The sequence below is a fragment of the Muntiacus reevesi genome, chromosome 4 (assembly GCF_963930625.1).
Source record: "Muntiacus reevesi chromosome 4, mMunRee1.1, whole genome shotgun sequence".
Taxonomy (NCBI): Eukaryota; Metazoa; Chordata; class Mammalia; order Artiodactyla; family Cervidae; genus Muntiacus; species Muntiacus reevesi.
In genome coordinates, this window is record NC_089252.1 from 67,327,744 (window position 1) to 67,355,491 (window position 27,748).

The 27,748-nt window shown below is 45.2% G+C and overlaps 2 protein-coding genes across 2 annotated transcripts in view; both read right to left on the minus strand.

Annotated features, from left to right (window-relative positions):
* Positions 1–22,293, minus strand: part of GLB1 (galactosidase beta 1) — a 101,874-nt gene extending 79,581 nt beyond the window's left edge. The window contains exon 1 of the mRNA XM_065932930.1: positions 22,145–22,293. Coding sequence (XP_065789002.1) covers positions 22,145–22,216 — 72 coding nt within the window. The 5' untranslated portion in view covers positions 22,217–22,293. The remainder of the gene's footprint in view (positions 1–22,144) is intronic.
* On the minus strand, positions 11,469–21,964 carry TMPPE (transmembrane protein with metallophosphoesterase domain). Its single transcript, XM_065932942.1, has 2 exons — positions 21,850–21,964; positions 11,469–20,058 (listed from the first exon to the last, which is right to left on the minus strand). Exon 2 carries the CDS (start codon positions 19,948–19,950, stop codon positions 18,616–18,618), a length of 1,335 nt encoding a protein of 444 aa, XP_065789014.1. The 5' UTR covers positions 19,951–20,058; positions 21,850–21,964; the 3' UTR covers positions 11,469–18,615.
* Positions 22,294–27,748: the final 5,455 nt, after the last annotated feature.

Genomic DNA, 27,748 nt, shown 5'->3' on the forward strand with positions numbered 1-27,748 from the left:
TAACATCCTAGAGCTGAATCAGGGTTTGAGATTACCAGGTGTATGCGTTTATCAAAACTCATCAAGCGGTGGGCTTCCCTGGTGGTCTAGTGGTTAGGAATCCTGTAGCCAATGCAGGGGACGCGGGTTCAATCCCTGCTCCAAGAAGATCCCACATGCCTCATGGCAGCTAAGCCACTGCGTCACACCTGCTGAAGCCTGGGCGCCCTAGAGCCTGTGCTTCCAGAAGAGAAGCCACCACACTGAGCAGCCCATGCACCGCAACCAGAGAAAGCCCGCACACAGCAAAGAAGACCCATAGCCAAAAATAAAGAAATCTTTAAAAAAAACCAAACACTGTTACATTACAAAATCTCTCGTGTATTTCACTATATGTAAAGTCTGTAGTAGTAAAAGTCGCTCAGTCGTGTCGGACTCTTTGTAATCCCATGAACCGTAGCCCGCCAGGTTCCTCTGTCTGTGGAATACTCCAGGCAAGAATACTGGAGTGGACAGCCATTCCCTTCTCCAGGGGATCTTTCTGACCTATGGATAGAACCCAGGTCTCCTGCATTGCAGGCAGATTCTTTACCATCTGAGCCACGAGGGAAGGTCCATGTAAAGTTTACCTTAAAGGAAAAAAGGACTCTAAACAAATATTGACCTCTAGGTAATGATTTATATGCTGATATATCAGAGGAAGTACACTGATGTCTGCAACTGACTCCCAAACGCATCCCCAAAATAACACAGAGGTGATGGATGCAGTGATAGACTGACAGTAACATGTTAATGGGAGAATCTGAATGGTGAGTACTGTATGTGTGAAAACTTTTCCAAGTGAAATGTTGACACATTAAAAAGTTGGGGCAGGAAGAATTGGAGAAAGGTGGTCAAAAAGCACAAATTTCCATTTACAAGGTAAATATGTACCAGAGATGTCATGTACAATATGATGACTCCAACTAAGAATGCTGCAGGATCTATAGGAACACTGTTAAGAGGGTAAATTCTAACAGTTCTCATCATAAGAAAAAATTTTCTTTCTTCTTTCTTTCCTTTTTATTGTATCAGTATGAGACGAGGGATATTACCACCTACTGTGGTAATCATTTCACAATATGTAAATCAGTCAATCATGTTGTATACCTTAAACTTATCCAGGGATGTATGCCAATTATTTCTCAATAAAACTGGGAAAAAATTAAGCTTAAAATGTGAACTGTGGGGACCTCCCGGCAGTCCAGTGGTTAAGACTCTGTGCTCCTAATGCACAGGTTGTGAGTTCAATCTCTGGTCAGGGAACTAGACCCCACAGGCCACAACTAAAGATCCCAAGTACCGCAATTAAGAGTTGGCATAGTCAAATAAATAAATATTTTTAATTAAAAAAACACATTCTATGTCAGCTCCTGTGGATAGTCCCTTGGGAACTCATCATATTGTATGCTGATAGGGTCTCATCTCAAACTCATCCCTCAAGTCTTTGTGATTTCCCACCCCACAGTCACTACAGACAGTGACTGTAGCCATGAAATTAAAAGACGCCTGCTCCTTGGAAGAAAAGCTATGACAAACTTAGCGTATTAGAAAGCAGAGACATCACTTTGCTGACAAAAGTCTGTCTCGTCAAAACTATGGTTTCTCAAATAGTCTTGTATGGATGTGAGAGGTGAACCATAGAGAAGGCTGAGCGCCAATGAATTGATGCTTTGGAACTGTGGTGCTGGAGAAGACTCTTGAGAGTCCCTTGGACTGCAAGGAGGTCCAACCAGTCAATCCTAAAGGAAATTGTGAGGCTGCCAGGGTTAATACCATGACAGGCAGCCTGGACCTAAGTATTAGCTTTCCCCGAAATGGTAAGATTCCCTACCCCCATCAGGTAACCTGGAGCCAGCCAATCAATATGCGCCCAGTAAGAAACAAAGGGAGAGCTGAAAAGCCCGCGAACGCCCAGGTTTGAAAAAGCCCGCAAAAGTCTGTACCAATAGAATTGCTTTGCAAACATGTAACCAATCCGCTTAAGCCAGCTACTAATTGCTTATGCATATCTTATAAATTTGCGTAACAGCTTGGGCTCAGGGCTTTTCTGACCCTGCACCACTGTGATGGGTGAGGCAGAAGGCCCTGGCTCGAGTCAGTAATAAACTTCCCTTTTTTTGCGAGTTGCATTGTCTTGGAAGCCTTCTCTCTTCCCGCTCGGGGATTCGGACATTGGGCATAACAGAAATCAACTCTAAATATTCATTGGAAGGACTGATGCTGAAGCTGAAGCTCCAATACTTTGGCCACCTGATGCAAAGAGCTGACTCATTGGAAAAGACCCTGATGCTGGGAAAGACTGAGGGCAGGAGGAGAATGGAGAGGATGAGATTGCTGAATGGCATCACCGACTCGATGGAGCAAACTATCTCCATTTGAGCAAACTCCAGGAGAGAGTGAAGGACAGGGAAGCCTGGCGTGCTGCAGTCCATGGGGTCACAAAGAGTCAGACACGACTGAGTGACTGAACAACAATCTCCACACCATGGGCACCTGCTCACCCAGGAGCCCAGGAGTGAGGTGGAGTCCACACCCCTGGGGGTAGCCCTGGTGGAAGGGGAATAATTACACTGTCTTCAGGCAGACAATTCAGGAGACATTCTGTGGATTTCCCAGGAGTCTTTGGCAGAATCAGTCCTGTCGCCCAGAGTGAGAATTATGATGCACATCCTCATGTAGGCTTTTGCCTCTTTTCACCTGTCCAACTTGGACAGCTTCTCAGATCACGTGCACTCAAGCCCTTGTTTCATGTTTTACTTTGAAAAGTGTAACTGTTAGTTGCTCTGACTGTTAGTCATGTCTGACTCTTTGTGACCCCATGGACTGTACCCCGTGTTAGGTCCTACAGAAATGTTAGGTCCATGAAAAGTAGGAAGTAAAGAGATAACCTGGAGTAAAAGGCAAATTTGGCCTTGCAGTACATAATGAAGCAGGGCAAAGGCTAACAGAGTTTCACCAAGAGAACTCACTGGTCATAACAAACACCCTCTTCCAAAAACACAAGAGAAGTCTCTACACATGGACATCACCAGGTGGTCAATATTGAAATTGACTGAGTACATTCTTTGCAGTCAAAGATGGAGAAGCTCTATACAGTCAGCCAAACAAGACCAGGAGCTGACTGTGGCTCAGATCATGAACTCCTTATTGCCAAATCCAGACTTAAATTGAAGAAAGTAGGGAAAACCACTAGACCATTCAGGTATGACCTAAATCAAATCCCTTACGATTATACAGTGGAAGTGACAAATAGATTCAAGGGACTAGATCTGATAGACAGAGTGCCTGAAGAACTATGGATGGAGGTATGTGACATTGTACAGGAGGCAGTGATCAAGACCATCCCCAAGAAAAAGAAATGCAAAAAGGCAAAATGGTTGTCTGAGGAGGCCTTACAAATAGGTGAGAAAAGAAGAGAAGTGAAAGGCAAAGGAGAAAAGGAAAGACATAAGTATCTGAATGCAGAGTTCCAAAGAATAGCAAGGAGAGATAAGAAAGCCTTTCTCAGTGATCAGTGCAAAGAAATAGAGGAAAACAATAGAATGGGAAAGACTAGAGATCTTTTCAAGAAAATCAGAGACACCAAGGGAACATTTCACGCAAAGATGGGCACAGTAAACGATAGAAATGGTATGGACTTAATAGAAGCAGAAGATATTAAGAAGAGGTGGCAAGAATAGACAGAAGAACTATACAAAAAAGATCTTCATGACCCAGATAACCATGATGGTGAGAGGGTAACAGGCAGGAAGGCCAGGGGTCTCCAAACGGAGGAAAGAGGCTGCAAGTGCCAGACATTTTTATCTCTCTTAAGCGGCAGGAGGAAACAAACCAGCGATATTTTTTCTTCTCTATACAAATTTAAAAGGAGGTTTCTCTTAAAATGCTGTGTTACCATGACACCTGGTTTCACCTGAAGCTAACTACTCTCAAACCTTGAGTTAACCAATGCATTTTTCTTATGGAAATGTTGTCTTAAGCTATGACTCTATCTTCAAGTTGGTTCCGCCAAATGGCCCAACCTACTTACTCAGATATTGTTCCCCTAATCTATGTAAATGAAACTATTTGTTGGTAATCTGCCCTTCTACAAGATTCAAGTCAATCGTTTTATGGCCAGGGATGAATTATCTGGTGCCATTCTAAGTTTTATGATATTCCTTTCTTTTCATTAACAGATTGTGAGTGACTAAATAACAATAATGTATCCTGCCTCAGGACAGTCTTTGGATTAAACCTCCTGGCTAACTCAACATGTTATCTTAAAATGTAAATTATGGAAGTAGGTCTGGTGAGGTCTTTACAACCTCCAGACATTCTTTGGATTCACTGGAGAGTATATAACTCCATTGCTAACACTAGCAAAGGGGGTACTCTTTTGCCCCCTTCTGATGCCTTTGTCAGAAGCTTTCTCTATCTCCTTTATACTTTTTAATAAAACTTTATTACACAAAAGCTCTGAGCGATCCAGCCTCGTCTCTGGCCCCGGAATGAATTCATCTCCTCCGGAGGCCAAGAATCCCGGCGTTTTACCAGTTCAGCAACAACCTTTCAATTGTGTGATCAGTCACCTAGAGGCACATACCCTGGAATGCAAAGTTCAGTGGGCCTTAGGAAGCATCACTACGAACAAAGCTAGTAGATGTGATGGAATTCCAGTTGAGCTATTTCAAATCCTAAAAGATGATGCTGTGAAAGTGCTGCACTCAATATGCCAGCAAATTTGGAAAACTCAGCAGTGGCCACAGGACTGGAAATGGTCAGTTTTCATTCCAATTCCAAACAAAGGCAATGCCAAAGAATGCTCAAACTGCTGGACAATTGCGCTCATCTCACATGCTAAAAAATAATGCTCAAAATTCTCCAAGTCAGGCTTTGACAGTGTGTGAACTGTGAACTTGCAGATGTTTAAGCTGGATTTAGAAAAGGCAGAGGAACCAGAGATCAAATTGCCAACATCTCCTGGATCATTGAAAAAGCAAGAGAGTTCCAGAAAAACATTTACTTCTGCTTTATTGACTATGCCAAAGCCTTTGACTGTGTGGATCACAAAAATTGTGGAAAATCCTTAAAGAGATGGGAATACCAGACCACCATACCTGCCTCATGAGAAATTCATGGACCTAACATTCCAAGTTCATGGACCTAACATTCCAGGTTCCTATGCAATATTGTTCTTTACAGCATCAGACTTTACTTCCATCACCAGTTGCATCTACAACTGGGCATTGTTTTCTCTTTGGCTCCGTCTCTTCATTTTTTCTGAATTTATTTCTCTACTCTTCTCCAGTAGCATATTGGGTACCTGCAGACCTGGGGAGTTCATCTTTTGGTGTTATACCTTTTTGCCTGTTCATGCTGTTCATGGGGTTCTCAAGGCAAGAATACTGAAGTGGTTTGCCATTTCCTTCTCCAGCAGACCACGTTTTGTCAGAACTCTCCACCATGACCCGTCCATCTTCGGTGGCCCTACACAGCATGGCTCATATTTTCCTTGAGTTAGACAAAGCTTTGGTCCATGTGATCAGTTTGATTAGTTTTCTGTGATTGTGGTTTTTATCCTGTCTGCCCTATGATAAGGATAAGAGGCTTATGGAAGCGAAGAGACTGACTGTGGGGGAAACTAGGTCTTGTTCTGATGGGCGGGGCCATGCTCAATAAATCTTTAATCCAATTTTCTGTGAGAGACTTTATATTTTTGGGATCCGAAATCATTGCAGATAGTGACTGCAGCCTTGAAGTTAAAAGACCCTTGCTCCTTGGAAGAAAAGCTATGACCAACCTAGACAGCATATTAAAAAGCAGAGACTACTTTGCTGAAAAAGGTTCATCTAGTCAAAGCTATGGTTTTTCAGTAGTCATGTATGGATGTGAGAGTTGGACTATAAAGAAAGCTGAGCACTGAAGAATTGATGCTTTTGAACTGTGGTGCTGGAGAAGACTCTTGAGAGTCCCTTGGACTGCAAGGAAATCAAACCAGTCCATCCTACAGGAAATCAGTCCTGAATATTCATTGGAAGGACTGATGCTGAAGCTGAAACTCCAAAACTTTGGCCACCTGATGTGAAGAACTGACTCACTGGAAAAGACCCTGATGCTGGGAAAGATTGAAGGCAGGAGGAGAAGGGGACAACAGAGGATGAGATGGTTGGATGGCATCATCGACTCAATGGACATGAGTTTTGAGTAAGCTCCAGGAGTTGGTGATGGACAGGAAAGCCTGGCATACTGCAGTCCATGGGGTCGCAAAGAGTTGGACATGACTGAGTGACTGAACTGAACTGAACTGGACTGTAGCCCGCTAGGCTCCTCTGTCCGTGAGATTCTCCAGACAAGAATATTGGAGTGAGTTGTCATTCCCTTCTCTAGAGAACCTTCTCAACCCAGGGATCAAACCTGGGTCTTCTGCATTGTAGGCAGACCCTTTACTGTCTGAGACACCAAAGAAGCCTGTTTTACTTCTAGAGGAACCCAAATTAAGACAGTTTGTTCCAGAAGTGGCCTAAACAGCAGATCCTCATGATGTTGAGTCTGTACCTGGATTTCTCATTTCCTGTACGTCAAGACAGTGGTGAGAACCCTAAAGTAGTGCTCAGTGGAGGGGCAACGGCCTCTGGTTTGCAAACACAGGCACTGAGGCCCCACTGGTACAGGCCTGGGAGGAGAAACAGGCAGACAGGAGCTGGCATCTGCCTTAGCTCTCCCTGTGGGACGGGGCTGAAGGACAGGGTGCTGGTAACTGTAAGGACTCTGAGCTTGGCTGGCTTTTACTAACGGATTGGCAGCTTTGAAGAAAGACTGGCTGACAGGCTCATATCATGCGTCCACGCAGGTATGCTAGAAGTTTCCGTGGCAATGTTGAAAGAGACCTACATCTCCTGCCAGAAGGATAAGGCCAGGACCTAATGGGGGTGGAAGGGAACACTGGGAGCGAATCTCGAGGGGACGAACACAAGGAGGAGGGAGGGGGGTGCATGGACATGGCTCATTCTCCCAAGATTCGTGAGCTTTCATCTTGGTAAAGGCATTCAATCCATCCCTGTGTGGCTGGAACCTGTACTTGATGTTGACCTATGGGAAATGAAGTGAGGTGCCCGAACTGCTGTGCAATCCTAAGGAAGGTGTGAGACAGCTCTAAGAGACGAGAAGGTAAAGCCGGTGACCAGACACCCCACCATCTGCCTACACTCCCTGAGCCTGGCCAGATAACGCACCCTTCCGTCAGGAAGGCGGAAGTGAGGAGGGCCCTGGAGACCTCACGCACCCTGAGGGCTGCGCTCTGTGGGCAGGGAATGGCAGGAGACACTGGTTCGTGTCTTCGAGGGTGATGAAATCCTGACACACCCAAAGAGAGGCCACCTAACTGCCAGTGGCCGGTGGACATAATCACCATCACTATGACTGTGGTGGCAAACGGGGCGTGTTGACCTCAGAGATGACCTCGGGCAAGGGCTCGGAAATCATAGACTGTCAGATGCAGTCTGGGCTGACACTGACAGTCCTCACAAGGTCTAGGGGTACCCTTCCGTTAGGACAAAGGTGCCCTAAGTCCCATTGGGGAAGGAGGCTGATGCTGGGAGACCAGTTGTTTAACTGAGCACCAGCCCCAGGGGAGGCTGTGGAACTCGTGTTTTAATCCTTTCAAAACTGTCACTAAAAAGCATCAGAAGCAATCTGTGAGTGGGCGTGACAGCAGACACCTTCTTTCTCTTGCTCCAGGGATCTGGTTCCTGACCTGCTCCGTCCCCTGAGACCTTGACTGCCAGGTCACTCTGAGCTGTCACGGTAGTCAAACAACAGTGTGTGATTAGACCTGGGGAGCAGTGGCAAGTCTCTGAAAGAAAGCTTAGAAAAGCAGCAAGTGGGGGCACTTCTCTGCTGGTCCAGTGGCAGAATCCACCTTCCAATGCAGGGGACGCGGATTCAGTCAGTCCCTGGCCCCCGAAGTAGGATGCCGCAGGGCAACAAAGCCCGTGCCACAGCTAGAGAAGATAATGTGCCATGTGCTACAAGGAAGACCCCGCAACTAAGACCCAACTCGGCCAAACAAATAAATCAAAAAATGTTTTTTAAAGGGGGATAATATGGACAGATGCAGAAGCAAGAGACATCATCTAAGAGACCGCTTCTAACTGGTGCCTGCCACAGCCAACAGGGAACATCCACCTCATGGCTCCAAAGTGACCCCTCTCCAAGCTGAAGGACCTGAAAGGATCCAGCTTACTAGAGCCAGCTTCCTTAACCTCTGGGCTGTGGCACTATGAATGGGAGTAAGACAATCAGGAGTGGGGAGAGGAGGAGCGAAAGCTGTCTTCAGAGTTTACTCCCCCAAAATATATGTAACGGAAAACCAGCCTTCTGTGTAAATTCCACCCCTTTTAAATAATTAGCACTGGAACCAAAGACTGAAGAGTCACAGTTTTATTTCACATGTGCTCGGGTGTGGGAGCGTCAGTATTTACAATGCATGAAGTCATAGCACTCACAAAAAAGTAATTCCAAGCAAGTCAAAGCCCACGGTTTTCCAAGCCACCCCCACCACCCACAGCCCATGAGCACAGTGCATATAATACTGCGGAAAAAGGCCAGAGCACAAGTGAGCCCAGATCAATACGTATCAGGTAACTCATACTGTCCAGTACAACAGTTTTAAAGTTATTGATAATGTTTAAGATTATTTCAGTGGTAAATAAGCCTTTCTTTTAAAAAATTAAACATAACATCAGTATTTACATCACCAGGTAATGCAAACATGCCTCAAGTTTCTTAATCCTCAGGTCTAAAAATGGTTATATTTGCATTATTCCTGCACACTCCTCCACCTGAATAAAGAAATAAAAGGAGATCAGTGCCATCACAGTTATGGGTCATGCTGATTATGTGAAGATAGTTAAGTTGCTCACTATAATTCAGTTAAGCACCTCTGCATGGACCTCCATCCCTACCCCTACATACCCTCTCAACTCACCCCAGAGGCCCCACAGCCTGGAGAATCCCTGACATGAGCTGCTCAGCTCCAGGGTGACAGAGACACAACCCTTTTAGGCTGATAGGACCCTAGGGGTGAGCGAAATGGGATTAAGAGAAGGGGAGAGGACAAGGGTGGAGGGGTGTTTACACTCATGGGCTTCCCAGACCCCTCAGTTCACAGAACAAGGGGAAAGAGAAACAGTATTGCAGTCACCTATAAAACACACTTTCATTGTGCCAGAGCAGGAGCCCATTCAAACATGAAACGTCATGGAAGCATCATTACATCAGAATGGAGAAGCAAAACCGCCACAGGGAATGAACAGTGATAACCAACATGGATCTGCAGGAATTTGTGAATGATCTGCTATAGCTTATGTATTTACTCATTTTATTTATTTATGCTTGTCTTATTCCAAACAGATTTTTGTTCAGCATTCCAAATGACCGTGGATGGAAAGAATACATTTCAGTGGAAGAGGAAGGAAAGATGGTAGAATAGAAAAGACGTGAGCACAGCTGAGGATCAGTTCCCTATCCGCCAGGACTCACAGACATTTATAGATTTAATTCTACCCGCTCCTCTCAGAGAAGAGGTAAGTGCACATTTCATTAATTTAAAATAAAATTTAAAAATTAAAAATATAAAATAATTTTTAAAAGTTAAAAATAGTCAAGAAAGTTAAGACCTAACTTCCCACAGAGAAAAGAATCAAGTCAATTTGAAATAATGTTTTAACTAAGGATGAAAATATATCTTGAGCTGCATTAAAACAAACAGGCATCCAGTAGATTTCATCCTATTAATATTTCATGACTATTTTGAATTCATAAAATACACAGTAGGATACATATGTAATTATACTGGGTTGTTAGGAACCAAAATTTTCAATGTAAAACAGAAGCAAATATAAAATCAAAGAAAGTTAATTAAAAATCCTATAATCATAAAATCTCTACACCTTCCACTCAGTTTTGCTACGAACATAAAACTGCTCTAAAAAATAAAACTTAAAAGTTTTCCTTTTTCTAAAAAAATATTTATTTCCCAGCAATAGCCATAGAAACAGCTTAGAAATGACAATAGCCAGTAGGCACTTAGCTCATCTAGTCCCTTTAAGTATAGTCTCTAAATATTTCCCATTAAAAGAAACCAGCGCTCCTTAAGACATTAGTTAATCCAAGTCTGGGTAGAATATATACAAAATAGGCCTAAAACAATCAATAACTATTATCAACAACAAAATTACATAGAAGCAAAGTTGAAAGGGCTCCTACTGGCTGAAGATGGGCTATTTTGAGCATCAAAAGATTTAACATTTCACTAGATTGAAACATATCAGACATGTAAAAATAGCCAAATTCAGAAAACTCCTTCCCATGCAAAAGAAAAGCTTTTTGGTCATCCTTGAAGTTTGCTGGGGTATCAGTTCATTATCCTGAAAACTGAAGTGAAGAGGAAGAATCAGCATCTCTCTTGCCTTTGCTACAGACTTTTTCAGAATAACCAAAAAACTGATGAAGAGAATTCTTTGTAGAAAAACCATAGCTAGTAAATACAGAAGAAATGATGTGATTAAAAATCCTCATTTTGGGGGCTGAAGGCCGAATTATACCTCTTTTTGGTCACACTGTGTGGCTTGTGGGATCTTAGTTCCCCAATCAGGGATTGAACCTGGGCCCTCAGGAGCAAGAGCTCAGAGTCTTAACCACTGGACTGCCAGGGAATTCCCAGGATTATATTTCTAAGTGCCACAAAAATTCCTTCAAAATACAAAACTGAGGTAAAAGAAGCTTCCATTGTTTCTTGAATACATTAAAGCCAACTAATTATTCCTAGAAAGTCTACTTGGTATTCTGGCCTACTAAATACATTCTGTATTAAATGTATCAAACTTAAAAAACCACCATTTTACAATCCCTACTAATGACTTCAGGCAACAATCATCAATGACTCCTGAAACCTAAGATGAAAAGATGATGTGGAACTTTCTAGTGGTGGGGCCAAGCTGACAACACCTGATCAACCTCAGCATCCCTGAAAACAGTGGAGTCTTCCTACCAAAAGGGGCAAAAGTTGAACATGAATCTGTCCAACTTCTAGCTCTAACTTTAATAGATGTCCACCTCTATCAGTTTACAGAAAATATGAAGGACAGTGTATGTCAAACACCACCACAAATCCAAAATGCAGGAAAATACCAAGATACAAATCCAGATAACTTGAACAAATAAATGACACAGCATAAGAAGAGAAGATATCTTAAAGACTTAGAGAGACTTATGAAATATATATAATATATGGACCTTGTTTTTAGATCCTGATTCAAACAAAAGAACTATAAAGTGACACAATTCCTCAAGAAATCAAAGGAAAAAACGAAACCTAAAGCTAACAGGAGGGAGGAAATAATATTATTATTTATTAATAATATAAATAATTATTATAAATAAATAAATATTATTTATGCAGGGATAAGTGCAAATTAATGCAGGGATAAGTGGCTCAGGCAGTAAAGGATCTGCCTGCCAAGGAGAAGATGCAAGTTTGATCCCTGGGTCAAGAAGATCCCCTGAAGAAGGAAATGGCAACCCACTGCAGTATTCGTGCTTGGAGAATTCCATGGACAGGGGAGCCTGGCCGGCTATAGTCCATTAGGGTCGCAAAGAGTCAGACATGACGGAGCAACTAACACTTTCACTTTTCAAGTGAAATAGAGAATAGAAAAAAAATCAATGAAAAAAAGAGTTCATCTTTTAAAAAGATCAACAAAATGGAAAAATCTTTAGCTAGATTAAGAAAAAACAGATAAAACTCAAAATTAGAAATGAAAGAAAAATGCTACAACTGATGCTACAGAAATAAAAAGGATTATGAGACTATTATGAACAACTGTATGCCTACAAATTGTGTAACATACAACCTACCAAGAAAAATACAACCTACATAGACTGAATCATGAAGAAATAAAAAATCTGAACAGACCAATAACTAGTAAAAAGACTGAATCAGTATTGAAAATCTCAAAGAAAAACCAAGAAACTGATGCTTTGAAACTGATAGTCACTTAGTCATGTCCAACTCTTTGGGACCCCATGAACTATACAGTCCATGGAATTCTCCAGACCAGAATACTGGAATGGGTAGCCTTTCCCTTCTCTAGGGGAATCTTCCCAACCCAGGAATCAAACCCAGGTCTCTCACATTGCAGACAGATTCTTTACCAGCTGAGCCACAAGAGAAACTGAAGTATACTAGAATGGGTAGCCTGTCCCTTCTCCAGGGGATCTTCCTGACCCAGACATTGAACCGGGATCTCCTGCATTGCAGGCGGATTCTTTACCAACTGAGCTAGGGAATTCTACCAAACATTTAAATGCCAATCCTCCTGAAACTATTCGAATAATTAAAGAGGAGGGAACACTTTTAAGTTCATCCTATGAGAACAACATAATCCTGACATCAGTGCCAGACAGGACATAACAGAAAAAGAAAACTACAGGCCAATACCATATCCTTGGTTAATACTGATGCAAAAATCCTCAACAAGTATCAGCAAACTAAATTCAACAACTCTTTTTCTTTCTCTTTGGCTGCACCACTTGGCTTGTGGGATCTTAGTGGCCTGATAAGGGGTTGAACTGGCACCCTCAGAAGTGAAAGCGCCAAGTCCTAATTACTAGACTGCGAGGGGTTTCCCTTAGCAACTCTTTCTATCAGTACATCATGACCAAATGGGACTCAGAACACAAGAGTGATTCAACATATGAAAATCAATGGATTGTACCTCGTTAACAGTTTGAAGAACAAAAACACGATTGCTTCAGTTGAGGCAGAAATCTACTTGGTAAGATTCTATACCTTTTTATGATAAAACACTTCAACTCTGAATAGAAGAAAATTACCTCAACACAATAAAGGCCATATATGAAAATCAACAGCTAACATCATACTCAGTATGACAGACTGCAAGTTTTTCTTTCATGATCAAGATGCTCATTCTCACCACTTCTAGTCAAGATACTAATGGAAGTCCTAGCCAGAGCAACAAGGCAAGAAAAAGAAAGAAAAGACATTCAATTGGAAAGGAAAAAGTAAAATTATCTCTGTTCACAGAGGACATGATCTTACATGTAGAACACCCTAGAGTCTCCCCCAACCCCCATACACAAACAGTTATTAGAACTAATAAATGAATTCAACAAAGTTGCAGGATATAAAATCAACATACAAAAATCAGCTGCGTTTCTATACATTGACAAGAACAATCCAAAAATGAAATTAAGCAATTTCAATCAAAATGGGATCAAAAAGAATAAAATGCTTGGGAATAAACCTAACGAAAGAAGTGAAAGACTCACACACTGAAAACTACAAAACACTACTGAGATTTAAAAAGACTCAAATAAATGGAAAGACATCCCACGTTAATGGGCCAGGAGACTTAGGATTGTTAAGATGTCCGTATTACCTGGTGTGATCTACAGAGTCAGCGTAACCTCTATCAAAACATCAAGAGCATTCTTTGCAGAAATGGAAAAATACATCCTCAAGTTCATATGGAATTTCAAGGAACCCCAAAGAGCTAAAAACAACTTTGGAAAAGAAGAACAACATTGGAAGACTCATACTTGCTGATTTCAAAAGATATTACAAAACTATAATAATAAAAACAATGTTACTGATATAAAGACAGACAAATAGACCACTGGAATAGACAGGCCTGAAATAAACTGTCACGTATATGTTCACCTGATCATCAACAAGGGAGCCAAGACCACCCTGGGGAAAGGACAGTCTCTTAAACAAAGTTTTGGGAAAACTGGATATCTGCAAGCAGAAGAATAAAATTGGATCCTTACTTTACACCATATACAAAAATAACTCAAAACAGATTAAAGACCTAAACATAAAACCTAACATTTAAAACTCCTCAAAAAAAAAAAAAAAATGTGGGGGAAAACTTCATGATATTGGGATTGGCAGTGACTGCTTGAATATGATACCAAAAGCATAGGCAACAAAATCAAAATAGACAAATAGAATATGAAACTTAAAAACGTTTTCACTTCAAGGGATACAATCAATACAGTTAAAAGTGAGTCTACGGAAGATAATACTTGCAAATCATATATCTGATAAGCAGTTAATATCCAGAATATATAAAGACCTACAACCAAAAACAAACAAACAAACAAAAATCAAATACTATGAATAAAGTGGGAAAAGACCTGAATAGACATTTCTCTAAAGATGCTATACAAATAGCTAACAAGCATATGAAAACATGCTCCACATTACGAGTCATCAGAGAAAGGCGAATCAACACCCACAGTAAGTTTTCATCTCACACTACCATCAGAAACAAACACAGATGATAAATTCAGGTGAAGATGCAGAGAAACTGGAACATTGTGCTGCTGGTGGGGCTGTAAAGGGGTCCAGCCGCTATGGAAAGCGGTATAGAACTTCTTCAAAACGGGAAAAATAGAAGCTACTGTATGATCCAGCAATTCCATTTCTGGGTACATACCCAAAAGAGAGAGCAATGTCTCAAAGAGATACCTGCACACCCACGTTCAAGCGGCACTGTTCACAACAGGCAAGGGGTGAGAGTGATCCAGGTGTCCACTGACGGATGATCAGTAAACAAGAGGGGGTGGATACATGTAATGCAGTATTATTCAGCCTTAGGAAGGAAGTCTTCTCAGATGCTACAATATGGATGTACACGGAGGACATTATGCCAAGTGATACAAAAGACAAATAGTGTATCATTCTGCTTATATGAGGTACCCAGAGTAGTCAAATTCACAGAAACAGAATGTGAAGTGGGAGTTACCGGGAGCTGGGGGTGGGTAGGGGCATTGTTGTTTAATAGGTACAAAGTTTTAGATCTGCAAGATGAAAAAGCTCTGAAGAGCTGTTGTACATCTTTGTGAATATACTTAATACCACTGAACTGTACACTTAAAAAATCACTAAGATGATAACTTTTATGTTTTTTTAAAATCACACACAGAAGACAATTGAAATAATAAAAAAAAAAAACCCTGAAAACTAATCCTTATCCAGTTAACTGCATTTGAATCCTATACTTACCTATAATAGATATAGCTACTTAATCCTCAGACAGTGGAAAAAATACTCTTATTAAGAGGTAGAAGACCTATTACAGCTTCTAGCTCCCAGTCTCCTAACTAGGTATTAGACGATATTAAAGAATTACTGTGAATTTCATCAGATACAATAGCATTAAGGATACACTTGTTAAAAATTTATTCATACTTAAGTATTTTAGGGTGAAATCATATTTTCTAAGATTTGTCTTAATATGCTCCAGACAAAAACAAAGAGTGTGGGGCTGGGGTAGATGAGAAAGAACAGTGGAATAGTCACAAATGTTGAAGCTGTGTGACAGGCACATGGGAGCTCAGTTGCTGTTTTCTCTACTTCATGAATACTTTCAAATGTCCTCAGTAAAAGGCTTTAAAGAGAATAAACAAAATAAGAAGGAAAAAGGATGGATGGATGTCTGGAATGAACAGCAGAAGGATAAATGTAAGGGGATTTTCTAACAATAGTATCATACTACACATGCTACTGTTAATTTTTAGAAAGTATTTTGTTTAACTTGCATTTAACGGATTAAAAAAAAAAAAAACTAGAATGCAATTGAAAGCATTTTCAAGCTTCAAGTAAATGTTTCTCACCACCTCCCCTGGCAATAAATAAATCAAAGACAGTAAATGAGCAAGGAACGGGGGAATATAGGCGCCTGGGGGCCATGGAGAGCAAACCACACATGCCCCTCCATAGACCATATCTGAACAGAAATGGAGAAATTCCTGCTTGGAAAACTTCCACCATAAAATCAAGGAACACAAACCAAGTGTGAGAAGGTGTTGCTGACTATTCCTTGGGCACAGAAGATGCACCTGCCCTCTTTCTGTTAAGACAGGAATCCGTCAACCAAGGACCCCAGAATAAGGATGACAGGGCACAAGACCAAAAAATACTGGCAGTCAAGCAGAGGAGAAGAGACAAAGACGCAAGATGAAAAACAGGACTGACGCATGTAAATCCCATCCAGCTCAGGCGCCGGAAAGATCCCCAGTGAAGAAATCAGTGAAATAATACTTGTTGGAGCAGGAGAGACACACACGGCCTGTTGCACCAAAAGGTAGAAGACAAATGGCAGAACTGACATAGACTGGGGGGATCCAAACAAGGGAGTCAGAGAGCCAGGGGTCCCAGCTGGGGTCAGGCACGAGAGAGTGAGGGGGTTTGGGAGAGCGACCTTTCTGAGACGGGGAGAGGCGGGGAGCTTGAGTGATGCCACGGAGAAGGGATTCAGAGAACTGGAGCTGAGCTGGGCGCTGCCCAGGGCAAAGCACTTCCCCCTCCCACGACCCCACCATCTGCAAAATGTGTTCAAAGGAAGGTTCTCCAGGGTCCCTCCCTTGCTTCTAGATAAGTTTTTCTCCAAACATACTCCTGACTGTAAGAACGATTAAACACAAGGGGTAAACAGTAAGGAAACCACTGAAATCTCCACTCAAAGATGCATTTTAAACTTGCCTGGAAGGCTGGCTGTCAACACATTGGCTGCCTGGAAACAAGGGAGGTGGTCTCCAGGATCCCCCAGGGTTCCACTGACCAAGAAGAGAAGCAAATGATACTTGTCTGGGGAAATGGAGAAATGCCCTGGCCAGGCGAAGTGTACACAGGGAGACAAAAGCAGGCATGGAGGCAGAGGAAAGCAACGCCAGCAGCTGCCGCTCTGACAAGCCCCTGGGCATGGCACCCCCTCCCATTCCCTAGGAGTGGCTGCTCCGCAATTTCTCTGGGCACCTGGGACCAACAGCACCACTGCACGCCCCATGGGATGCTTTAAAATTAGCAACATCAAGTGCTTCCTTGTGACCTAGCGCTGGCAACTGTTGCAGCATGTGTTTTGTGTTTTTGTTTTGCAGCATGTTTTAATACCCTTCCCTCAAAACAATCTTGAGGTACACACAGTAATTATCCCCATTTCAGGGTGAGGGAAACTGAGGCTCAGTGACGTCAAGTTTGCCCAATGCTGCCTGACAAGTGAGCAGGAAGGTGAGGAGTGTCCCCCACCCTGCCTGCCCCCGGGGCAGAGATCACAGAAGGATTCCCACTGAGGCCTTTTCTATCAGGATTTACTGCTAGCCCGGGGTCACGGGGTCACAGGGTCCCCTGTCTCTGGCACAGAGGCCAGCCAGTGGGGTCAGGGCTGCTCCAGACATATTGACCCCTGCCTCTTTTTCTGTGGATCCAGCACAGGGATGGCCTTCTGGTTCCATGACCAAAGCGCAAGGGTAACTCTGATGGGTTCAGCTGGAGAGGAAAGATAGCCCAGCATCCCAAAGCCAGGACCCCCAGGGAGGAAAGGCCCTGGCCACTCCCGATGCAAGCCTTAACCTCCGCATTGGGAGGGTGCAAACCGAACCTCCATTTCTTACCCCAACCCGGGGTGGAGGGTGTGGTCTTCAGTTTCCTGGCTGTCCCTCCCATGCACCAGTTGCCCTGCACTGAAACTGTCTAACCCCCTTCCAGGGCCGGCCCACGTAGTGATGATGAACTGAAATCAGCCTCAAGGAGAGCACTTGGAAAGGACATCAGGTTCCAGGCCCTTCTCGATACTGTTACTTGTGTTTGAATCCCATTCTCACCTGTAAGGATTCAGGCAGTGGGAAGAACACTTCTGTTGGGAGGCAGAAACCTGGTTCTCAGCCCAGAATCTCCCACAAACTTTGAGTGTTGCCAGTGCCCTAACTTCCCTTTGCCTTCGTTTCCTCATCGCTCAGCAAGGGCAAGTTGCCTGTCCCTAATCACTCCATCCGAGTGTTGTAATACAAATGGAGTCAAGGTTGGCAAACACCCTCTGAATTCTAGGCAGCAGCACCATGACCTTCATCTTGCAGTGCTCACATCCCTCCACTCCACCCCCAATCCCAAAGGTCCAGCAGCCAGTTAGAGAGCATCAATCAGGGCCCAGAGGAACAGGAGGGACCCTGTATTCCAGATGGTTTGGCTGGTACTCTCAGTAAAGGTGACTCTGATAGAACCAAGAGGGAAAAGTAAACCTTCTTTCCAGCAGCCAGAGGGGCCTCCATCTTGCCTGTTCTCCCAGATTACCTAGCCCCACTGCCCCTTCCCCAGAAAGCTCAGGATCACTGATTTCTGGAAATTGCTTAGGCTCAAAAGAAGATTTTTAGAACACCAAGAGTCCCTTCCCTGTTCCACTTGCCAGAGGCATCGCTATTCAGCAACCCCTGTTTTCAGGACATCCTTGTGAGTTCTGCAGAGAAGGGCTTACTCCACATCTTTTGGAAAATAGATGCCCGTCCTTACACATGTTACTTGAGTGGCCTCACAAATGCGTATGAAAAAGCAGGTGGTCATCTGCAGAGTTAACCTCCCTGGACTTGCCAGGCAGCCTCAGCAGAGATCACGGGGCCAGCCAGTCTTGTGACAAGTGTGGGTTGGCAGGGGCGGCTAGAGGGGGTAGATGGGTGGCCTGCCCTGCAGAGGGATGGGGACAGAGGACAAGGGCATCGAGGAGGCAGGTGCGCGGGGGGCAGGCAGGGGTGGGGTCAGGGGGCAGGCCGCAGGATGAGCTGAGTAATTTCTGCCCTGCTGCCCAGACGCATGGGTATCCCATAATAGGCCGTGCCTGGGCTCACATATACAAATGTAGACTCGGCCACCTGGTAGAGACCAGCAAAGAAGGGGTTCAGGAGATAGGCTGCCACATTCAAGGGGAAGATCTGCCCAGCATGCGTGTGCCCAGAAAGGATCAGGTTAATATCTGGCCGGGCCTGGAGGGCTCTCTTGGCAGCCAGGGGCTGGTGAGCTAGCAAGATGGTGGGGTGATCCGGGCTGCAGCCCTCCAGGGCCTTCTCCAGGTCCATGCCATGGCCAGTGTAGTGCAGGATGTTGGCTTCAATGTCGTCCACCCCAGCCAGGCAGATCCAGTCGTCATCCTCACTGTGGGCCCCGGTGGCAGAAATCCTCACGTTCTCATTGTGGAGGGGCTGGACGTTCAGGGACATCAGCAGTGCAAACCAGTTGCTGACATCTGACGTGTAGTACTCGTGATTGCCTGTGACGAAGTAGGTGCCCAGGCGTGAACGCAGCTGGCCCAGAGGAGCCACAGCCGTGCGCAGGACAGAGGCTTCGGAATCACACAGGTCGCCCACGATCACCGTGACATCCGGCTCCAGCGTGTTCACCATCCTTACAAACATGTCCATCTTGGTCCTGCCCACCGTGGGGCCCAGGTGGATGTCCGAGAGAAGCACGATCTTGAGGGTGTTCATGGAGGGGTGCAGCCGATGCATGGGCACCTCCACAGTGGTCACCGCTGGGGGCTGGGCGGCGTTCAGCAGCCCCACCACGCTGAGCACCGTGGTCACCACCACCACCAGTGCCGGCCGGAGGGCCAGCTTCCTGGTCTTGTCAAGGCTGCCCACCGCCCTGCCGGCACGCCAGGCCAGGAGCTGGTAGGCCTGCTCCATGCCGCTGAGGACACAGAGGAAGCAGAGCATGATGACATACGCCCCAAGGCAGGTGTAGGCAACCAGGGAAAAGAGATAGGGCTCCTCGGCCACTAGAAAGATCATGGTGAAGAAGCTGGAATGCGCCAGGGCCAGGAAGGCCGCGACGATCATCTTCCAGAGCTGGAAGCAGGCTGACTCTGCAGCCGGGGAATGCCTGAGATTGCTGATGGTGCTACGCCAGATGTAGATGGAGCCGAGGAGCATGAGCGAGTTGGCAAACAGGGCGAGCTGCAGGCGGAACAGGCATCGCCAGGCCCTGAACTCCAGGCTCTCCGCCAGGTAGGACCGGGAGACAACCATGGACACGAAGACAGTGCCGGCAGCCAGGGCGGCCTTTGCGCCCAGGGACAGCTGCCTGAAGATCGCCATTGCCTCTGCTCCTAAGCGGACACCCGCCAGCTCTGTGCGTGCGAGCTCTGGAAGGTGAGTTCCTTAGATAGGACAGTGGCCAAGGACAGGTTTCCAGGTCAGCTCCGCCTGCAACCAGGAACCGGCGTCAGCTTTGTGATATGAGAGCTTTCTTGTCCCCTGTCAAAACCTGAAGGCCACTTACATCTGCCCAACCAGCCTTGAATCCAAGCCACTCAAGTACCAGTCAGTTGCTAGACTTTATTAGTGAACTACAAACACACCCGATTGTAACAGGTTGGGCAGTTTCACTCTCTTACAGTTTTCTGAGTGTTTCAAGTATTTCCACAACATGTATATGAACTTTTATAATAAGAAAAACATTATTCTAAATCAGCGGTTCTCAAAGTGTGGTCCAGGGAGACCCTCTGGCTGTTGGCGTTGGGGGGAAACGGGTGGGGGGTGTCCACTGACTGTTTTCAAAAACAGTACTAAGCCATAACCATTCTCTCATGAGTGTACAGTGGTTTCCAGAGGTTACATGACATGTGATATGGCAAAACTGAATGCAGAAGTAGCTACGAGCATTCAACAGTCGTCTATTAAGACAGACATGAATGGATCCATGTATATGTACGGCTGAGTCCCTTGACTATTCACCTGAAACTACCATAACACTGTTAATCAGCTATACCTCAATACAAAATAAAAAGTCAAGTTTGAAAAAAACAAAGTCTAATCTCTAAAAACAAAAAAGACATGAAAGAGATTTACAAAAATGTACAATGTCACTTTGTGCCCTAAAAACTGGAGAGAACAACTTACTTTTTAAAAATATATATTGTTTATTAACATATAGTTTTAAATGGTCTAACTCCTAAGACAGTTACAGTTTGAGAACCGCTGTTCTAAAGTGTAAACCAGGAAGCCATGGAAAGCTAGTCTGCTGGTATTTTTTTTAGCTGTAGGCCAAGGAGGGGAACTGAGGCAACTGACATAAAGATTCCTGGGGTGGAGCCAGTCTCCTGGTTGGTTCTCCTAGCTGGCTGGCTCCCAGACAAAAAAAAAACTGTGCAAGGGAACTACAGACCTGGATAGACAAAGGTTAGCAAATATTCATTTGAGGTGACCTTTTCCCATTAAGACCCCAAACGAAAATATTTTCAGCAGTTGCTTTCCAAGTAAGATTCTCAATCTTGCTTTTAGATAAATGTAGGCCTTTTTTTCTTGTTTCTGTTCTAGGCACTTTATTAAAAAGCCTCTTATCAGAAGGTGTAATTTGCAAGTCAAGTTCACCAGCTTCTACTTATAAAACAAGCCCCAGACTCAGCCCACCGGAACTCTGGAGGAACCAAAATTAGTTCCCGTAAAGTGCAGAGAGAAAGGCGCCCGTTTCAGGTCCCCGCTCTCATCTCCCAGCTCAGATCTCCCCACCCCCACCTTTCCAAAGCCAGGATGCTGACCTGCACAGGAGCGACCCCGAGTTCCCTCGGTCCCTACCTTAGCTCTGCCGGGCGGACTGAGGCTGTCCTCTCGCAGTTGTGCACGACTCCCCCCCTTCCCCGCCCCCTCCCCAGCACACACCTCGCCCGGCCAGACCTCCCTCTAGCAGCGCTGGCGGCCACCTGCAGCCTGCCCCTTGCCCACCGTCAAACGCTGAAGCTTTGAAAAATCCAAGTTTTAAAAGTAGGCGGAGGGAAGTGGCGACACGGGCAAGAGACGTCCTCAAAGAGAACACCCCGAAGGTAATTAATCCAATGTTCCCATTGCCGGGGCCTCTCTTGACCCCACTATTCTCCTTCCGGAGCGCACCGCAGAGCGCAGGCAAGCGAGGCGCGCCAAGCCCGAGCCTCCGGCGCCCTCCAAGAACGCGCACAGCTCAGAATCCCACTCCCGGAAACCCGCAAAGCTGGAAAGCACCTCATCTCAGCCCTTGGTTGCACCGATAAGGAAGTGGCTCTCGGCGACAGAGGCGGCAGGAGCGGAACTCACGAGCGACAGAGCTGCTGGTAAGGACGCGCGCCCCGCCCCGCCCGGCCCCGACGGGAAGGCCGGCCCACTGCCTGAGCTTCCCCGGGAGCCGGGCGGGCCCGGGCGTGCCTCGGGGTCCCAGGACCTCCGCCCTGCGGGGCCCCAGGTGGCCGCAGCCCCAGCCCGGTTCCCCGCCAGCCTTCCCCCGATTCATCATTTGTGCGCGGGGGTCCTGTGGACTTACGTGCAAACCATGCGCAGAGCCCAGCAGCAGCGGCACCAGCTGCAGGGCGAGGAGGCGAACGACCCCCGGCATGTCCACTCTCGGGCCTCTCGGCTCCGCAGTCAGCCCGGGCAGCCGGTCGGCGTCACTTGACCGAGGACCGGGGCCTGGCCCCGCCCCGCGCCGGCCCCGCCCCGCGCCCCGCCCCGGCCCGCCGCCGCAGCCGCGGAGCCCGGAGCCGGGGCAGGCGAGTGCCTGGGGCCACGCGCGGCCGCGTGACTCCAGGGCAGTGTTATCTGACCCCGGCCGGCCTCCGCCGGAGGGAGGAACCTTTTGCAAAGACACTCAGGAGTACTCGCTGTCAGCAGCTTGATAACGCACCTCGGGTTTGGACCTTAACAAGGGTCTCCTTGCTTCCCGGCTCCCTGGACACGACAGAAACGGGCCAGATAGACCTAAGTGGACTAGATGGATCCTCAGCCCTTCATAGGGGCAGTCTGGAAAACATCCAGGGGTCCGCCAAGTGTGGTCCCTGAACCAGTCTTCTATCTGGTACGTGTTAGAATTGGAAGGAACAAGGCCTCGCCCAAGAAACCCTAGGGATAGGGTCCAGAAATCTATTTTTACAACCCTCCAGGTCATTCTGACAGCACGCAAAGCTTGAGAACCATTATTCCAGGTTACTGATACATTAAAAGGTGTGGTTCAACTGTGGCAAAATCTTCAGGAATGCCTACCCTCAAGGCACCCGGGTCTGCGGAATTTTTATTTCATGCTGGATTTTGAGAGATAAGAGTACCAACGGCTCCCATCTTTCAGTTTTGCTTTTAAGCCACTCAACATCCCTGTAATGCAAACAGGTCTGTCAAGTAGAATAAAATATCTAGTATGATCTCTTTTTTACACTTGGGGAAAGGGAGACTCTACTGTGAGTTAACCAGTCCAGGACTGCTGGTTACCCCTAGATCTGAACCTGAACTTGTCTTTTCCTACCTGGTTGCCAAAACTCTCTGCAAATCCCCCCTTTGCATTGCTGCACTTTAATCAACTTTAATCAAAACTGAGTCTCAGAGGAAGGCGGGTTTAGGGAAATCGCTTTCAAATGTATGTATACATATTTTCCAGCTTTATTGAATTACGTTAACATTCTACTGTTGTGGAATCCGGAATCACGGAAACACACCTCAAAGGACACAAGACAATGTGAAGTGCCATTTATTATGCCAGCAGGTCCAAGGGGAATCAGTTCCCAACAAGGACCTTGATGTTTCCCAGAGGCCCAGTTTTATAATGCTCCCCACCCCCACCCCCACCACGGGAGTGGTTACAAGTTAGCAACCTCTTTGTTGTGTATGACTGAGTTTTACAACAAGTAGGTGCTAGAAGAACAAACAATTAAGGTTAAAGGGGGGGAACAATGATTATACATCAATGGGGGATATCTCCATGGTTAATCTAACAGGGGCAGCCTGAGTCAACTACAGTCTTCCTTTGCCATCTGTAGGGAGGAAAGTCTCCAGGGGACCTGGTTTTCATTAGCAATGGTTTTCTCATTCTTGGGCAGGATTCAGGCCCAGTTTACATCCTGTCTTTAAGATGGATGACAGGCTTCAAGGTGGAGTCTCTCCTGCTTTCCTCACACTGGCCCCAACACTACAAAATGCACTCATGTTAAATATATTCACTTGCTGATGGTTTAGTCGCTAAGTTGTGTCCGACTCTTTGTGACTGCAGGGACTGTAGTCCACCAGGCTTCTCTGTCCTTGGGATTTCCCAGGCAAGGAACCTGGACTAGGTTGCCATTTTCCTGCTCCAGGGAATCTTCCCCACCCAGGGATGGAACCCAAATCTCCTACATTGCAGGCAGATTCTTTAACACTGAACCGCTAGGGAAGCCCATATTGTTAACTTGAGACTTGAGGTTAACAGTAACAGTATAAGGTTAGGGGATTCCCTGGTGGTCCCAGGATTCGATCCCTGGTAGGGGAACTAAGATCCCACAAGCCAAACTGCAAGCACCAACCCCCCAAAAAAATTACAGTTTATTGATAGACTCCTTGACTAAACTTTAACTAGGCTTCTCTGACTAGAGAGACTCTTCTAGACTCTTCTAGACCTGGATCTTGGCCTTCTGTGCCTGACCTGTCCTTGCCTGCCCCGAATTGTCCAGTCTTAGAAAATTAGCAAAAAAAAAAAAAAATTCTTAGCAAAGAATCCTGCTAAATCAGTTTGGGAATAATCCCCCAGTTCTTGTTATCTGATCAAGTTACTCATCCCCATCCCACCTCTTCTTGACATCTAACTCTTTGACTAACCCTTAGCAAGAATCCCTTGAGACCTCATCTTACAATTTTCCACCCACAAGCCCCTAACTCTGCTGGTTATAAATCCCCAGCTCTCTTTGCTGTAGTTAGAATTGAGACCCATCCGTCTCCACCTGTGGTAGTAGAATTGAGCGTTATTAGAAAAATCTTGAAGAAAATCTTCCTTACCACTTTAGCAAGTATCCAATTTTTTTCTTTAGCACTATTTTTTTTTTTTTTTTACAATTTGCAGACCTTTTTCAAACTTAGTCTGGTTTTTAACAATGAGAGTGATGGTTATCAAAGACAAGATTAGTGGTTATGGGACTTCTCTGGTGGTCCAGTGGCTAAGACTCTGAGCTTCCAATGCAGGGGGCCAGGGTTCGATCCCTGGTCAGGGAACTAGCTCCCACAGCAGCACATGCTGCAACTAAGAGCTTGCATGCCACAACTAAGACCTGGCACAGCCAAGTAAATAAATAAAGTAATAATAATAAAGAATAGTAATAACTTATGAGAGTGAGGGCCTGAAATGGAAAGGGCCCCCCAAATTTTGTATCTTGAACTAGAGCATGGTTACAGGAGTACTCGCCACTTAGTCATTCATGTTTTGTGTCACTTCCTGTATCTTCTTCTTCCTTTTTTTTTTTTTTTTTTTTTTGACCTTGCCTCAATGTGTGATCTTAGTTCCCCACTGAAGGACTGAACCTGTGCCGCCTGCAGTGGAAACACAGAATTCTAACCACTGGACTGCCAGGGAATTCCCTGTAATTGTTTTTAAAATTAGCTTAAAAGTTATTTGGGGGGCTTCCCTGGTGGCTCAGTGGTAACGAATCCACCTGATAATGGAGGAGACACGGGTTCAGTCCCTTTTCTGGGAAGATCCCACATGCTGCAGAGCAATTAAGCCTGTGTGGAGGACCTGCGTGCTGCAAGGACTGAAGCTCGTGTGCCTAACGCCTGTGCTCCACAAGAGAAGCCACTTCAGTGGGAAGCCCATGTATCGAAACTACAAAGTAGCCCCCACTCTCTGCAGCTAGAGAAAGCCCACCCAGCAACGAAGACCCAGCACAACCAAAAATAAAAATAAAGAAACCTTAAAAAAAAAAAAAAGATGCAGCGGACTTCCCTGGCTGTACAATGGTAGAACTCCATACTTTCACTGCAGGGGGAGACGGTTCAGTCCTTTGTCTGCTAAGAACTAAAACCCCACAAGCCTTGAGGCATGGCCAAAAAAAAAGATATGAGATCCAAATGTTAGCATCCATGAGTAAAGTTGTATTAGACTACGACCCCTTCTGACCCTCTACGTCCTGCTTGGGACTGCTTTGGGATCACAACGGCAGTCGAGCAGCTGAAACAGAGCCTTTGTTGTTCTTATTCAGTCCCTAAGTTGTGTCCAGCTCTTTGCAACCCCATAAACTGCAACACACTAGACTCCTCTGTCCTCCACTATCTACCGGAATCTGCTCAAATTCATGTCCATTGAGTCAGTGATGCTAGCCATCCCTCTCATCCTCAGCCTCCCTTGTCTCCTTTTGCCTTCAGTCTTTCCTAGGATCAGAGTCTTTTCCAATGAATCCACTTTTGCATCAGGTGCCCAAAGTACTGGAGTTTCAGCTTCAGCATCTATCCTTCCAATGAATATTCAGGGTTAATTTTCTTAAGGACTGACTGGCTTGATCTCCCTAACGTCCAAGGGACTCTCAAGAGTCTTCTTCGGCACTCAGCTTTCTTGATGGTCCAACTCTCATATCCATACATGACTACTAGAAAAAACATAGCTTTGTACCAACCTTTGTTGGCAAAGTGATGTCTCTGCATTTTAATTCACTGGCTAGGTTTGTCATAGCTTTCCTTTATGAGCCATAAAACCTAAAATGGACTGTATCTGGCCCTTTACAGTAGAAGCTTGCCCAGGGAGTATAGATAGCAGTTTGTTTCTGAGATTTTAGTGCCAGACTCTGTGTTACAGTTGAACTGGAAGTGATAATCGCCGTGGTTGTGCTAAAGGCTTTACCAGCAGTGAGTCAGTCTGCGTCAAAACCTAGTTGCGTGTTATTATCCACATTTCACGGATGAGAAAACCGAGTCAGAGCGGAGGTACGTGCCAGGAGCCACAGAGCCAGGGAAGTGATGGGCTCTCTAGTCTCATTGCCTGACTGTAAACACCAAGTTATTTTTTATCCTTATTTTTTATTGAGGTATAGTTGATTTACGATGTTATGTTATTAATAGTTTCTGGAGTATAGCAAAGTGGTTCCAGTTTATTTATATACATACATATATATATATAAATGTTCTTTTTCACATTTTTTTCATTATGGTTTATTGGAGCCCGGGTTATCTTCACAAGGCCATGATGCTTCTGTGCCTGCTCTGTTTGTAGTTTCTGTCTAGGTGCGCACACACAGTATGTGCCGCTGTGTTCTGCAATGTTCAGCTGTGTGCAGCTGACTCTGCGACCCCATGGACTGCACCCCACCAGGCTCCTCTGTCCATGGAATTTTCCAGTCCAGATTGCTGGAGTGGGTTGCCATTTCCTGGGCATCTTCCCAACCCAGGGTGAAACCCACATTTCTTGTGTCTCCTGCATCAGCAGGCAGATTCTTGACCACTGTGCCATCTGGGAAACCTCATGTGTATGTATCATATATATAATTATACATTAAAATAAATATACACTTACTACATGTATATATATAATTATGCATAATATACATATTATTACATGTATAGGATGAGAGCAAATTATGGGGCAAATAAGGCAGAATGTTAACAATCGATGAATTGGGCAAAGGGCATATAGAAATTCTTATATCAAAATAAAAAGATTATTTAAAAAATATAAAATAAAGCCTCCTGCCTACAGCTTCAGACAGTTCTGCTGTGTAGCAATCCCTCACGCTTCTCACAAGTCTTTAAATTTTCTGACGAAGAAAGTCATAAGACCTGTATCCTGGGATTAAATTGTGCAACCAACCAATGGGTATGATTATGAAACAATCAGTTCAGTTCATTTCAGTCACTCAGTTGTATCTGATTCTTTGTGACCCCATGGACTGCAGCACACCAGGCCTCCCTGTCCAGCACCAACTCCCAGGGCTTACTCAAACTCATGTATCTCGAGTTGGTGATGCCATCCAGCCATCTCATCCTCTGTCGTCCCCTTCTTCTGCCTTCAATCTTTCCCAGCATCAGGGTCTTTTCCAGTGAGTCAGTTCTTCACATCAGGTGGCCAAAGTATTGGAGTTTCAGCTTCAGCATCAGTCCTTCCAATGAATATTCAGGACTGATTGCCTTTAGGATGGACTAGTTTGAT

Coding starts and splice junctions, on each gene's coding strand:
- TMPPE (XM_065932942.1), bottom strand. CDS start 19,950: ATGGCGATCTTCAGGCAGCTGTCCCTGGGCGCAAAGGCCGCCCTGGCT.